General features: G+C 38.6%; 1 protein-coding gene across 1 annotated transcript in view; it reads left to right on the plus strand.

Moving 5' to 3' along the window:
• LOC147361900 (ATP-binding cassette sub-family C member 4-like) overlaps positions 1-16,149 on the plus strand; it is a 171,412-nt gene that overhangs the window by 131,302 nt on the left and 23,961 nt on the right. Inside the window, exon 27 of the mRNA XM_086330241.1 lies at positions 14,447-14,536. Within this exon, the coding sequence (XP_086186367.1) occupies positions 14,447-14,536 (90 nt within the window). The remainder of the gene's footprint in view (positions 1-14,446; positions 14,537-16,149) is intronic.

Here is a 16,149-nt window from a genome sequence, read left to right on the forward strand (position 1 = left end):
TTACGACTTTCACCAACTCCTCTGACATTAACGGGGGCCTATCCCCGACCACCTTTCTCTGAAGAAAATCAACTTAGAGCTCTAGTTAATTAGCCTCCTGGGCATAGTAGGAGTGTTTCAATCCAAACCCCTCAGATGGCTCTCTAACTTGCCTGACAGGTTTATCCGGACTCCTACAGCTATGCATACGATTGTTTACAGCCTCCTAACTGCGAGAGGCATGGGAAGCTTAAGATATTCAAATAATATAGAGCCTCTCGGAGAGTTAGAAATTATTAGAATAGAACTGGTGGAGGATTTCATTGTTGAGCCAATGCTTGCTGCCAAGTTTCCACGTCCCCTGTATTGTGTCCTTGGGAGTATAATTAATATAGTTGATATATAGAAAAAAATAAGTAGTGGCCTTGGTGTTAGCAAGCTTAGATCCTTAAGGTAATAAATTCTTTCCTTGTTGCAAGCCCACTACACCTTTGCCCTATAGGAATGCAAATTTATCTAACACTTTCGGAGGATGGCGCCAAACTTTAAAATAATTACTCTTAGAAAAAACAAGTTTTCTGGTTAACTAACCTTTATCAGAACAAAGAGTCATAAAATGTTAATAGGCCTCCTGGCCAGAAGATGATGTAAATCACCTAAAGCATTTGTATACGATAAGTTTACAGAAAAGAAAGGCTGGTCTCGATAAGGATCAAGGACTGCCGACTTTGCATGACTTTATACCCCCTATTATCCTCTATGCACAAATTAAGGTATATAAGCTCCCTTTAAAAATAAAGCTACGGGCCTCGCTCCTCAGGCTTGGTCTCCCCTTGTCGTTCTTGCTTCCTTTTCTCTCCTTTTCTTCTCTGTTCTTCCTTCAGGATGACTGATCGGAGCATGGGGGCTCTCTGAGACCACTTACCTGCCTGGGCTTCTAAGACCCACTCGAGAAGGTACCTAAGGTGGGGCACCTTCAGCTATTCAAGAGGGCGTCTGCAGCCTCCGTGGTCAGAGCAAGTTCGGTGTCACGAACTTTATTGGTTTCCCATGTAAACCAGTCAGATCAAGCTTCTGTCTCTCCCCTTTTGCTACTCTTTCACCAAAGCCATCCTCCTGAAGATATTCCTGGATCAACCGGGGCTAGACCCTGGTACCCTGCAGTGTGAAAGGTCTCAGGAAATCATACAGAAGGCAGCCAGGGATAGAATATTTAAGAACTTAGACCAAATGTTACCATGACCCACATTTTAATTCCTGCTGTGCCTCTTACAACTGTTGAGACTTGATGAAGTCACTCGGTTTCCAAACTTCAGACTCCTTATCCTTAAACTAGATCTAGGAATTACTGCTGCACAGATATGTTGTGAAGATGTAGCTGGGTGAGAAAATGTTTGTGTTCCATGTCTGGTTCTTGAGAATGCTCAGTCAGTAGTAATTATCTTTATTCTTAAGGATTGGGGCACTGGACTTTCAGAGATTGTTTCTACTTAAATAAAAAGAGTAATACATTCTGAAACAATTTTGCTTTTCAATTTCTATTTATGTTTTTTTGTGTGATTTTATTTATATTTATTGGTTATAAACCAAATTATTTATATAAGTTTAAACAGTAAAGAAAAAAATAAAAACCAGAAAAACACCCCCCACCAACCCAACACACACAATAGGAGTTTTGGGGAAAAGTAAACCAGAAAAATATGTCTAACCTCTTTTCTATGAGGAACAAGAGGAGAGAATATCACTTTTAATTTCATTTTGATTTCATATTCCCTTCCCACCAGCTTCTTTCCTGACTACCACCCTGTACACACTCTTACTTTCCAGTCCCCCACCAAGACCTCTGGCTTTTTTCTCAGCTCTCCCCATATTCTTAACTATTGTCTCCCTGTCCTTGAGGACAGGGCCTGTGTCTCTCATTTCTGTTGTTCCAGTGCTTGTTGCAGACTCTTACAAGCTACACAGGTATTAGTAATATTTTCAAAAGTTTGTGGAATCCCTAACAGGTTTTAGCCTTTATCCCTACCATGTCCTAGCTAATCCTCACAATTCTCCTGTTTTCCTTATCTGACAGATTTAAAAATCACAACATGTGAGTTTAGGGCATCCTTGGTGGCTCAGCAGTAAAGAATCTTCCTGCCAGTGCACAGACGTGGGTTTGATCCCTGGGTTGGGAAGATTCCCTGGAGAAGGAAATGGCACCCCACTCTAGTATTCTTGCCTGAGAAATCCCATGGACAGAGGAGCCTGACAGCTACAGTCCATGGGGTTGCAAAAGAGTCATACATGACTTAGTGATTAAACAACAACAACTGTGAGCTTAACCCACTGCCCAGGTAAGCAGCAAGCAGTGAAGTCAGGGTTTGAATTCTGTGTATGTCTGTTTATTTTTTTTAAGTTGAAGTATGGTTCTTTACAGTGTTTCAAATGTTCAACAAAGTGATTCAAATTTGTGTGTGTGTGTGTATGTGTGTGAGCAAGTACATTCTTTTTCATTCTCTTTTCCATTATAGGTTATTACAAAATACTGAGTATAGTTACCTGTGCTATACAATAGATCCTTGTTCTTTTTTTTTATATATATATACAGTAGTGTGTATCTGTTAATCACAAATTCCTGATTTATCCCTTCCTCCTGCTTTGCCCTTTGGTAATCTAGTTTGTTTTCTATGTTGGTGAGATTATTTCTGTTTTATAAATAAGTTTATTTATATCATCTTTTTTAGATTCTACATATAAGTGATATCATACTACATTTGTCTTTCTCTGCCCTACTTGGTATGATAATCTCTAGGTCCATCCATGTTACTACAAATAGCATTATTTCATTCTTCTTTATGACTGAGTAATATTCTATGTGTATGTCTTTGTGTGTATATACTGTGTATGTATATATAAATATAGTGTGTGTGTATATATATATATATATATATATATATATATGCATACTACTTGTAAGCACTACTTAACAAGACATGGAAGCAACCTAAATATACATTGACAGATGAACTGATAAAGAGGTGCTTTTATCAGTTGAACAGATAAAGAGATGCTTAATGTCTTATAAGCACTACTTAACAAGACATGGAAGCAACTGATTTATCAGTTTATCTGTCAATGGACAATTAGGTTGCTTCCATGTCTTGTAAGTAGTGCTGCTGTGAACATCGGGGAGCATGTATCTTTTGAATTAGAGTTTTTGTCTTTTCTGGATACGTGGACAGGAGTGGGTTTGCTGGGTCATATGATAACTCTTTTTTTTTTTTTTTAAGAAACTTCCATACTGTTTTCCCTAATGTACCAATTTACATTCCCAATTTACCAACAGTGTATAAGGGTCCTCTTTTCTCCATACCTCCTTCACTATTTATTTTTTGTAGGCTTTTTAATGATGGCCATTCTGTCTGATGTGAGACAATACCTCATTGTAGTTTGGATTTGCATTTATCTAATAATTAGTGATATTGAGCATCTTTTCATGTCCCTCTTGGCCATGTGTATTTCTTATTTGGAGAAATTTCTTCTTAGGCATTCTGTCTATTTTTTGATTGAGTAGTTTGTTTTTTTGATATTGAGATTTATAAGCTATTATATATACAGACATCTGTTGCACTTCTATGCATTATCATCAAGAAAACAGAAAGAGAAATTAAGGGAAATACCCATTTATCATTGCATGAGAAAATGAACAAAAAATCTGAGAATAAACCTATTTAAGGAGGCAAAAGGAAACTGTAAGACACTGATTAAAGAAATTAAAGACAACGTGAACAGATGGAAAGATATACTGTGTTCTTAAATTGGAAGTTTCAATATTGTTAAAATGACCATACTAGTCAAGGTACCCTACAAATTGAGTGCAATTCCTATCAAGTTAACAATAATATTTTTCATAAAACAAGAACAAAAAAAATTAAAATTTTTATGGAAACACAGAAAATCTTGAATACTAGAAACAGTCTTTAGAAAGAAGAACAGACCTGGCAGAATCACACGCTGTGACTTCATACCATACTACAAAAGCTACTTTAATGAAAAAGTCACTCAGTCGTGTCCGACTCTTCGCAACCCCATGGACTGTAGCCTACCAGGCTCCTCTGTCCATGGGATTTTCCAGGCAATAGTACTGGAGTGGGTTGCCATTTCCTTCTCCAGTGGATCTTCCTGACCCAGGGATGGAACCCAGGTCTCCCGCATTGTAGACAGACGCTTTACCATCTGAGCCACCAGGGAAGTCCATGGAAAGATATACCATGTTCTTAATTGGAAGTTTCAATATTGTTAAAATGACCACACTAGTCAAGGTACCCTACAAATTGAGTGCAATTCCTATCAAGTTAACAATAATATTTTTCATAAAACAAGAACAAAAAAAATTAAAATTTTTATGGAAACACAGAAAACCTTGAATACTAGAAACAGTCTTTAGAAAGAAGAACAGACCTGGAGGAATCACATGCTGTGACTTCATACCATACTACAAAAGCTACTTTAATAAAAACAGTATGATAATGGCACAGAAATCAGACATATAGATTAGTGAAATAACATAGAAAGTTCAGAAATAAACCCCCACACTTATGGTCAATTCATCTAAGACAAAGAAGGTGAGACTATATAATACAATGGATAAATGACAGTCTCTCTAATAAGTGATGCTGGGAAATCTGGACACAACATGTAGAAGAATGAAATTAGAACATTCTATAACACCATATACAAAAATAAACTTAAAATGAATTAAAGACCTAAATGTAAGACCAGGTACTACAAACTCCTAGAGGAAAATGCAGGCAGAATACTATTTGACATAAATTACAGTGATATTTTCTTGGTTCCATCTCCTACAGTAAAAGAAACAAAAGCAAAAATAGACAAATGAGGCCTAATGAAATGTAAAAGATTTTGCACAGCAAAGGAAACCATAAACAGAACAAAAAAACAACCTATGGAAAGGCAGAAAATACTTACAAACGATGTGACCAACAAGGAATCAATTTACAAAATATATAAGCGTTGTTCAAATTTGAGGAGATTCCCAACTCCAGAACCTGAGTAGCTAACTGTTCTATTAGTGACTTCAACATGCTGTTGACTGTGATCCACAGTAAAACTGCTTCGTATTATGATTTCATGCTTGTGCAAACGTCTCTCTCTCACACACACATACACACACATACAGACACACACACGAGAAACAAAAATTTTATGAAACAATGTTATTCTTGCACTGTGCTCCAATATTTTCTATTATATATGTTATATTTTAGTTCATACAAAAGACAAAATGATGGTCACAAGCCCAAAATTGATATCATGATCCACTGACTGCACCTGCAGTTTCCAAACATGGCTCCTCATTGTCATCCCGTTGGACTGGGCTTCACTGGTCTATGTTAGCATCACTTTAGGAGCTTCATTGATGTTTCAGGTTCTCACAGTAGAGCCTATTTTCCAGTAATGGAATTAGGGCTCAGGGAGATTTGTAACATACTCTGAACCAAATAGCTAATAAACGGTAACATGTATACCTGTGGCGGATTCGTTTTGATGTTTGGCAAAACTAATACAGTGTTTGAGGTTTAAAAATAAAATTAAATTAAAAAAAAAGAATTGTCTTTTTTAAAAAATATGTTTGTTGAATGATATTCTCATCAGATATTTTCCCATTTTTTCCTATCAACCCACTAAAAAGGATTCCCCTAACCATAACAAACATGAATATGTATAAAGCAAAACTGGAAGATACTACTTCTAATGTTATGTCTGTTATTTGGACAGTATCTGTTTAGAAACAGATTTGTTCACTTATACACCATGGACTAATAAGTGTCAGGGAAAGATACTCAAAATCTCACTCCTCCCCAGCCAAGAGCCCTTTCTCTTTACAATGTCTAGCTGGCTGTGGAAGTGGAGAAAATCTGTTGGTTTGGTTAATTAAGCTACTTGTTTAAGTACCAATAGGAAGCAATGATGCCTGTGTCTCAATATCCTGATTTAGGGAACCTGGGAAGCTGAGAGCAGACTCTGTAGAGGGGGAGCTGTTTCTGTGAGTTGCCCCACTTAGGTGATCCAGGCCTGCATCATCCTACTTGGTTCCCCGTTCCCTGTGATCCTGGGAGTAGCAGTGAGCTTCCAGTGTCATCTCTCTCTCCCCCAGGCTCACCCCCATCACTGTTGACTCCACCATGAGCAGGTCAGAAGTGAGGGAGGTGTGACATCATCAAGGACCTGCATAGGAACCAGAGGCAGGGTAGTGGTGACATAGACCATCAGTCCTGGAGTCTGGTAGGGAACTTTCAGAGACAAATACTGTATTCTCAAGAAAGTACTCCTCACTTTGTGTTCACAGTTTCAGGAAAAGCAAAAATGAAACTTTTTCCTAAATAATTTTCTTAAAAATAACAGGTAGATGAAGTGTATGTATCCTTTGTGCTCACAACCTGAAGTATTTAGTTAAGTATGCTCCCCATAAAGAATATCAAGGGGAGATTATATTCTGGAGTAGCTGCTTATCTGAAAGGATGTGGAAAATGGATTTCAGACCCTCTTCAGATGATTCTCTGCACCAAGAGCCCCTTATGCTGTTGGCACAAAGGAAATATTTGCAGTTTAAGAGGGATTCCATACACATTCAGTATTTATGTTTGCACTGCAAGTGTTGGCACAGATCAGCAGCCATCATCTTTATCCTGATTAATCAGATTCATTTTTATATTTAATAGTTTTTTTAAAAATCAAAGCAAAAACTTGGTAGTTTTTAAACAGCCCTCTCTGCTCTTTCTTATTTCCATTCTGTGAGTTTTCTGCAGTAGGTTGAAGGTGAAGGTAGAGCTGTCTCTATGACTTCTCTGTGATTACCTGGCTTTATTTCCATTGTTTCTTGTTGAGAAAAAGAGAAAAAGAAAAAGAAAATAGGTGGATATACTATACATTTCTTTACTGTTGTTAAGATATACACTGGAATCTAGCCTAATGCAGTTGGCCCTTTGTTCCTGACACTGAAGACTCCATTAAATTCCATGGAATTGCTTCCTGGAGCCCCTGAAGGAGGACTTTAGGGACTTAAATTCTTTTTCATTTCTTGGAAAAGAATGTTTTTGTCTGAATATGGGTGATGATTATAGCTGCTTCCCTCATAGCTCAGTTGGTAGAGAATCAACCTGCAATGGAGGAGACCCTGGTTTGATTTCTGGGTCAGGAAGATCCACTGGAGAAGGGATAGGCTACCCAATCCAGGATTCTTGGGCTTCCCTATGGCTTAGCTGGTAAAGAATCCACCTGCACTGTGGGAGACCTGAGTTAGATCCCTGGGTTGGGAAGATCCCCTGGAGAAGGGAAAGGGTACCCACTACAGTATTCTGGCCTAAAGAATTCCATGGACTGTATAGTCCATGGGGTCGCAAAGAGTCGGACATGACTGAGTGACCTTCACTCACTTTATGGGTGATGATCAGTTCATTCAGAGGGTTTAGGATTAAAAAAGAAGAAAAAGAAAACAAGATTAAAGCAACTTCATGTGATTCCCACATTCTTGAAAGAGAGACACTCATTTCAGTTCAGTTCATTCGCTCAGTCGTGTCTGACTCTTTGCGACCCCATGAATCACAGCAGGCCAGGCCTCCCTGTCCATCACCAACTCCTGGAGTACACCCAGACTCACGTCCATCAAGTCAATGATACCATCCAGCCATCTCATCCTCTGTCGTCCCCTTCACCTCCTGCCCCCAATCCCTCCCAGCATCAGAGTCTTTTCCAATGAGTCAACACTTCACATGAGGTCACCAAAGTACTGGAGTTTCAGCTTTAGAATCATTCCTGCCAAAGAAATCCCAGGGCTGATCTCCTTCAGAATGGACTGGTTGGATCTCCTTGCAGTCCAAGGGACTCTCAAGAGTCTTCTCCAACACCACAGTTCAAAAGCATCAATTCTTTGGCACTCAGCCTTCTTCACAGTCTAACTCTCACATCCATACATGACCACAGGAAAAACCATAGCCTTGACTAGACAAGAAATAGAGGAAACAACAGAATGGGAAAGACTAGGGATCTCTTCAAGAAAATCAGAGATACCAAAGGAACATTTCATGCAAAGATGAGCTCAATAAAGGACAGAAATGGTGTGGACCTAACAGAAGCAGAAGATATTAAGAAGAGATGGCAAGAATACACAGAAGAACTGTACAAAAAAGATCTTCATGACCCAGATAATCACAATGATGTGATCACTGACCTAGAGCCAGACATCCTGGAATGTGAAGTCAAGTGGGCCTTAGAAAGCATCACTACGAACAAAGCTAGTGGAGGTGATGGAATTCCAGTTGAACTATTCCAAATCCTGAAACATGATGCTGTGAAAGTGCTGCACTCAATATGCCAGCAAATTTGGAAAACTCAGCAGTGGCCACAGGACTGGAAAAGATCAGTTTTCATTCCAATCCCAAAGAAAGGCAATTCGAAAGAATGCTCAAACTACCACACAATTGCACTCATCTCACACGCTAGTAAAGTAATGCTCAAAATTCTCCAAGCTAGGCTTCAACAATATGTGAACCATGAACTTCCAGATGTTCAAGCTGGTTTTAGAAAAGGCAGAGGAACCAGAGATCAAATGCCAACATCCGCTGGATCATAGAAAAAGCAAGAGAGTTCCAGAAAAACATCTGTTTCTGCTTTATTGAGTATACCAAAGCCTTTGACTGTGTGAATCAAAATAAACTGTGGGAAATTCTGAAAGAGATGGGAATACCAGACCACCTGATCTGCCTCTTGAGAAATTTGTATGCAGGTCAGGAAGCAACAATTAGAACTGGACATGGAACAACAGACTGGTTTCAAATAGGAAAAGGAATTCGTCAAGGCTGTATATTGTCACCCTGTTTATTTAACTTATATGCAGAGTACATCATGACAAACGCTGGACTGGAAGAAATACAAACTGGAATCAAGATTGCCAGGAGAAATATCAATAACCTCAGATATGCAGATGACACCACCCTTATGGCAGAATGTGAAGAGGAACTCAAAAGCCTCTTGATGAAAGTGAAAGTGGAGAGTGAAAAAGTTGGCTTAAAGCTCAACATTCAGAAAACAAAGATCATGGCATCCGGTCCCACCACTTCATGGGAAATAGATGGGGAAACAGTGCAAACACTGTCAGACTTTATTTTTCTGGGCTCCAAAATCACTGCAGATGGTGACTGCTGTCATGAAATTAAAAGACACTTACTCCTTGGATGGAAAGTTGTGACCAACCTAGATAGCATATTCAAAAGCAGAGACATTACTTTGCCAACAAAGGTTCGTCTAGTCAAGGCTATGGTTTTGCCTGTGGTCATGTATGGATGTGAGAGTTGGACTGTGAAGAAGGCTGAGTGCCAAAGAATTGATGCTTTTGAACTGTGGTGTTGGAGAAGACTCTTGAGAGTCCCTTGGACTGCAAGGAGATCCAACCAGTCCATTCTGAAGGAGATCAGCCCTGAGATTTCTTTGGAAGGAATGATGCTAAAGCTGAAACTCCAGTACTTTGGTGACCTCATGCAAAGTATTGACTCATTGGAAAAGACTCTGATGCTGGGAGGGATTGGGGGCAGGAGGAGAAGGGGATGACAGAAGATGAGATGGCTGGATGGCATCGCTGACTCGATGGACGTGAGTCTGGGTGAACTCCAGGAGTTGGTGATGGACAGGGAGGCCTGGCGTGCTGGGATTCATGGGGTCACAAAGAGTCGGACATGACTGAGTGACCGATCTGATCTGACCTAACTAGATAAACCTTTGTTGGCCAAGTAATATCTCTGCTTTTGAATATGCTATCTAGTTGGTCATAACTTTCCTTCCAAGGAGTAAGCGTCTTTTAATTTCATGGCTGCAGTCACCATCTGCAGTGATTTTGGAGCCCCCAAAAATAAAGTCTGACACTGTTTCCACTGTTTCCCCATCTATTTCCCATGAAGGGATGGGACCAGATGCCATGATCTTCATTTTCTGAATGTTGAGCTTTAAGCCAACTTTTTCACTCTACCCCTTAAATAAGGTGCTCAGATTAGAAATGAAAATGTAGCCTTTCTACTCAGATTAAAAATGAAAACATAGCCTTTATACATTTTACAAAGGAAGCCGCAGTGGTAGATACACTTGAAAATATACTTCAGTGGAATGCATTTTCCTGATTTGGGACTGACATGATCAGGGTACAGTGCTGTGCTTCATCTGCTTTGTTTGTAACCACTTGTATGTTTTTTGCCTTCATCCCAGGTCTTTTTAAGCCTCTGAAGGCTAGTGGTTAGGTTTCTTTGTAAGATAATGAGAGGTTCGTCTTCTAGCACCCTCTACAAAGGGTCTAGTATGATCGCTGTACTACATTAAATGTTCTGATTCAGAGTGGCCATTTTTGGGTCACACACTGTCTTTCCACTCATATGGTTCACTAGACCCAGGGTAGATAAGGTGCCACTGGGGAAGCTAGAAGAAGATTTGAGGAGCTGTGGGGACTACAGAAAGTTTTGTTCTCTCTGGGCAGCAGCAGCCAGGAGTCTTCAAAGTCTACTGATACACTAAAACAGACAAAAGTGGCCCATCACCAAGTGGGTGCTCAGGCCCAGTACTACCAATGTCAGTAGTATGGTTTTTTTACAGAGCACAAGGTAAGAGGTGGGGAGAGAGTGGGGCAGGAGAGCCTGAGTGACACCGTGTTGTCAGTTAATTTCTCTACGCACATCCAATATGAACTTGTATTATATTAGTAACAAAGGAAACAATTAAACCATGATGAAAAACAGTTTTGAATCTAATGCTCCACTTAAAATATTACATTGAATAAGTGTCTGTTTTCCTGACTCTGTGGTGCCAGTTGTGCAAGAGTGTGCTCAGTCGTGTCCAGCTCTTTGTGACCCCATGGACTGTACCCCATCAGGCTCCTCTGTCTATGGGATTCTCCAGGCAAAACTACTGGATAGGTGTTCCCTTCTCCAGGGGATTTTCCTGACTCAAGGTTCCAATCCACATCTCCTACATTGTGGATTCTTTACCTGTTGAGCTGCTTACTCTTATTATATGAGGTTTAATTGTGTACCTTCAGAAAAAATGCAAGAGACAATAAATAGTGTATATTTACATGTAGGTTGTGTGTCCTACCATAAATCTCTACACTGTTCTGCCTGCACTTATTTATAAGATTAATTTCTTAACTTTATTGCTTAGAGGTGGGTAATTTAATATCTATCAGAAATGATCATTCATTTGACCCTTATTTGCCCTTGCGGTATATGTTTACCGTGGGCACATTTATTACCTTTTGAAGATAATGGTTTCTTATTTGGCAAATGTTGGAAGTAGAATGAGTAGAAACTGAAATGAACACTATGCATAAAACACTGACATATTAAAACAGATTGATCAAAAATTGCCTGCCAGCTTTAAAGAAAAATATAACTTCAATCAGTTAAACTTTTAATTAGTCATTCTTTTTATTCAGCAAGTTTCGATTAAAACTTTACTGATTTTGAAATGTCTTAGCAAAGAGAAATAGTCTTATTTACTAAACTATATCTTCCATTTAATACTGCAAAATAAACGTTCATAATTCTCAATATATCCTTTTAGATTGATGGTATAGACTTGAGTGGGGACCCTTATTACAATGGGAAATGCTTAATTTCTGTTTTTTGTATGACATTCAGCAGTGGTTTGGTGATAATTAGCAGAACCTCCTTAAGGCCTACGTAGTGTCTGAGGGCTCTGATAAAAGCTCAGTCTGAAGCAGCTGCAGGCACTGGTCAGGGGCTCAGAAGTGAGGGACTCCTCTTTCTGCAAAGAATCCTGCTTTAGTCCCCTAGTCTTTAAAGAACTTCATCCCCTTCAAAGAGTGTTCCCAAGAGAAGAAGGTGAGGGAGGTGACAATAAAAAGAGGCTCTAATTATGTAATTGGTGACTGAATTTTAAATGAGGACACTGTGCCTGTTCTCCTGAATCACCAAAACTGCCCTTCACAAATGTGCTAATACTGTGACACTTTTCATTGTTTAAGGAAGGAAGAAAGGTCTTTAAAAAATAAGCTGAGGTGGGAGGGGGGTTCAGGATGGGGAACATGTGTATACCCACGGCAGATGCATGTTGATGTATGGCAAAACCAATACAATATTGTAAAGTAAAAAAAAATAAAATATATAAAAATAAAAATGATAAATAATAAGAACTTAAAAAATAGTAAGCTGATTTTTTTCATAGACTATCTTAGATAGCACTTTAATAGACTATATTTTGAAAACCAGGTTGATGCTTCATACCTTAGACGTCTTAACAGGATGTGAATTTGCTTTATGAGAGGAACCTGAGAGAAAAAGTGTTCAGGTCGTGTAAGCCAGGATGAGCAAAGCATTCTTGTCATCATTGTAAGCAGAGAGACCCCATCTCACTTTTCCCAATTGAGCTCAAAGCTGGTTGCTTAAGCTGGCCTTTTTCAAGCCCTTTATCTCCTCAAACACAAATGCTTGAAAAGTCTCTTGTTTTGGGCCCCAGAGTAAAATCCTGCCATAGTTTAGATCCTTGGAGGGAAGGTGGAGGAGAGTCAGAGGAAAGGGGGGAATATCACAGACCAGTTTCCTCTTTCCTGGTGACGTCATTTGTGTAAATCTAATGGAAACAGCTAAAGGAAGAGAAATTGCCTGCATGTTGCAATCTTACAAAGAATAAAACGTTTTCTAAAAATCTGAAGTAGAATGATGATTATTCCCTGACAAGGAACTCTTACCATTGCTTAGATGGTTATTTAGTCTTTGATCCTAAATTCCAGAGTTTTAAAGGAGGCCTTAAATGTGGTTCTTGTGATTTTTCAGTTCAATTCAGTAACCATTTTGAAACATCCTGTGACCAGTGATTTTCAGTGCTTTAGAAGCATATTGGCTGTTTGCTCAACAATGTGCAAATGTAGCTCCCCTTATAATGTCTTTTTAATTTTGGATTCTACTTAGGGGTACATCTTTTTTTGATGGCCTACCATGTGTTTTCTGCATCTATTTCTCTCTTACAAGACTTAAAACTAAGACAATAGGGAAAGAGGATGTGGGAGGCGCTCCGAGTGACATTCTTCTTCATGGCTGGAGTGAAGAATTATCTATATTCATTTTCCTTCTCAGGCTTTTGTGAAATGATGAGGAACAGAACAGCTCTAAGTCCAGGCAGGAATTGAACATGGTGATTCTGATCAGTTCCCGGGCACTTGTGGAAGAATCAAGTCTCCTCTTATTCCTACACGTGTGCATCCCCTTGTTCTGCCCCCTTCGTTGAAAAGAGCCAGTTGGGCTCTTCTCTGCTGCTCATATTTTATGTCCTCGCTTACTAGAGCCTTCCATAAGAAACTTAAATGGCCTACATGAGCTTATGTACAAGATTCTCTCTTAAACACAGAATGAAAGAAAAGAAAGAAAATCAAGTCGCTCAGTCATGTCCAACTCTTTGTGACCCCATGGACTGTAGCCTGCCAGGCTTCTCCATCCATGGGATTTTCCAAGCAAGAACACTGGAGTGGGCTGCCATTTCCTTCTCCAGGGGATCTACCCAACCTAGGAATTGAACCTGGATCTCCCATATTGCAGGCAGACTCTTAACATCTGAGCCACAAGAAGAGGGATGCATTTCCAGAGTAATTTACCTGTGGCTCCTCCTAAAATAGATGAATAAAAGGAGCTATTAAATTAAAATAATATTATTATGACACAGGTCACAGTGGGTTTTAGGTCCTCCTGGCTTTGAAGTTAGTAACGAGGCTCTCTGAGGTGTTCTGTGCTGATGTACAGGTGAGAGAATGTGGGACCAGCTGGTGCAGGATCACAGAATCTCTCTCCATGGACAGAGGAGCCACAGGCCCCAGGAGCTGACTTCTCTTTGCATGTATGGGGATGTTCATTCACACCTATTGAGAGAGTCCCCATCCCAGAATACTGTTTTACCAAATGGAGAAAATATCCTAGTTTATTCTTCATTGCAATGTGAAAATAGTTCACAATTTTGCTTTGAGGCACAAACCTCAACTAATCATGCTTTTGATGTTTCCCAGCATCACACCAGGATTGACAGTTAATTTATGTAAATCTTGATGTAAAGTTTCTCAAATAATTATATCATCATTTTGTGTGTGTGTTTAAGTAGATATTCATTACCAGGAAGGTATTTAAAACAAATAGACAAACAGATCTTCCTTTCTATTCTTCAGTTTCTTTCTTAATATGAAAAAGCTTCTTCAACACTACCTTCTGTTAGTGTTCAATAGTCCAGAGGATATTTAGTAGCATGCTGTGTACAATGGAAAATTATTTTAGAGATACTATTTTGTAAATATACATTTGAAACCTTATTATTAATGATCACAGTGAATTTTGATATTTTATATTTTATTTCTGTCCTGTAAGCACTGGAATAAAATGAAAAGAGGTTAAGGTAAAAACATTCACTATTTTGTTGCATTTAGGAACCTGTTTTATTTACTGGAACAATGAGGGAAAATCTGGATCCCTTTAATGAGCATATGGATGTGGAACTGTGGAAAGTCTTAGAAGAGGTAATTTATTAAATGTAATGTGTAAGTATGAGTATATGTGTATATACATTTTTAACATTGCAGGTAATTAAAGGGAGCTTATCAGTTTAACTGACTTTGTTTACCTCCTAGGAAAATTCTGATGACATGAGTGCACTTAAAATGTGTGTATTGATGATGGTGATGAAAACCAACAATATAATGCTTCATGTTTCTGTTTTTGCTTTTTCCCTAATACTGTGAGCAACTAGATACATTATCTTGTCCTTAGCAGAACACTAAATTAGATGTTAAAGCAGTGGGATCAAATTCCACTAGTGACCTGGTGAATTAATTACCCTAATTACCCTCCAATGTTCATTTTATTCCTCTGGTCTTAGGAAACATCCATGATGTGGAGACAATAGTAATTTTTCATTATTAACTTAAAAATGTGACAGATTATACCAATAAAATGCTATGCAGTTTCACAGGAAAGTGTTTATAAAGATAGAATATATAACTGGAATGTGCTAATGATTATTTATTGGTGATTATGCCATTTTAATGCTGTAGCATGAATGCAGCTAACAGAACCCTAGAGTGTTTGCTTACTTTTTATGTGGACAGGTTCATTTCTAGAGAATTTTCTGTTATTTGTATCATGTTCCCCCTTTCCCCACTTCTTTGAATTTCCTTACCATTGAATGAAAAAAAAAATTGACTATTAAGTTTCCATTGCCTTGTGTATTTTAATACAAAGTACTTTGTATATTTTCCCTTGTTTTACAAATCAGTTCTACTGATGGCAGAAAGTCTAGATATCTAAACAGTAGACAGACTTCTAATTTCTCATAGAACCTAGCTCAGTCTTGTGCTTTTAAAAAATAAGCATGTGCATTCTTATACACTAACAATGAAAGGTCTGAGAGATTAAGAAAATAATCCCATTTACTATTGCAACAAAAAGAATAAAATATCTAAGAATAAACCCACCTAAGGAGGCAAAAGACCTGTACTCAGAACACTATAAGATACTGACAAGGGAAACCAAATATGACACAACCAGATGGAGGGATATACCATGTTCTTGGGCTGGAAGAATCAATATTGTGAAAATGACTATACTACCCAAAGCAATCTACAGGTTCAGTACAATCCCTATCAGAAAAATCCAATGACATTTTTCATAGAATTAGAGCCCCAAATTTTACAATTTGTATGGAAACACAAAAAACCTCAAATAGTCAAAGCACTCTTGAGAAAGAAAAATTAAGCTGGAGAAATAAGGTTCCCTGATTTAAGACACTGAGTTGGTCAAAAAGTTTGTTACATAAAATGTTATGGGAAAACCTAAATGAATTTTTTGGTCAACTCACTACAGAGCTGCAGTGCTCTAGATGTATGGCACTGGCACAAAGACAGAAACATAAATCAATGGAACAGGCTAGAGAGCCCAGAGATGAACTCACAGATAGTCACCAAATCTATAACAAAGGAGGCAAGAATGTGCAATGGAGAAAAGACGGTCTTTTCTCTTTTCAATGGAGAAAAGACAGTCTCTTCAAAAAGACAGCCTCTTCCCAGCTGCTGGGAAAACTGGACAGCTACATGTAAAAGAATGAAATGAGAATACTCCCTAATACCATATACAG

Source organism: Bos grunniens, chromosome 12 (assembly GCF_055505025.1).
Source record: "Bos grunniens cultivar Pamir isolate PY7600 chromosome 12, Bosgru_T2T1.0, whole genome shotgun sequence".
Classification (NCBI taxonomy): Eukaryota; Metazoa; Chordata; class Mammalia; order Artiodactyla; family Bovidae; genus Bos; species Bos grunniens.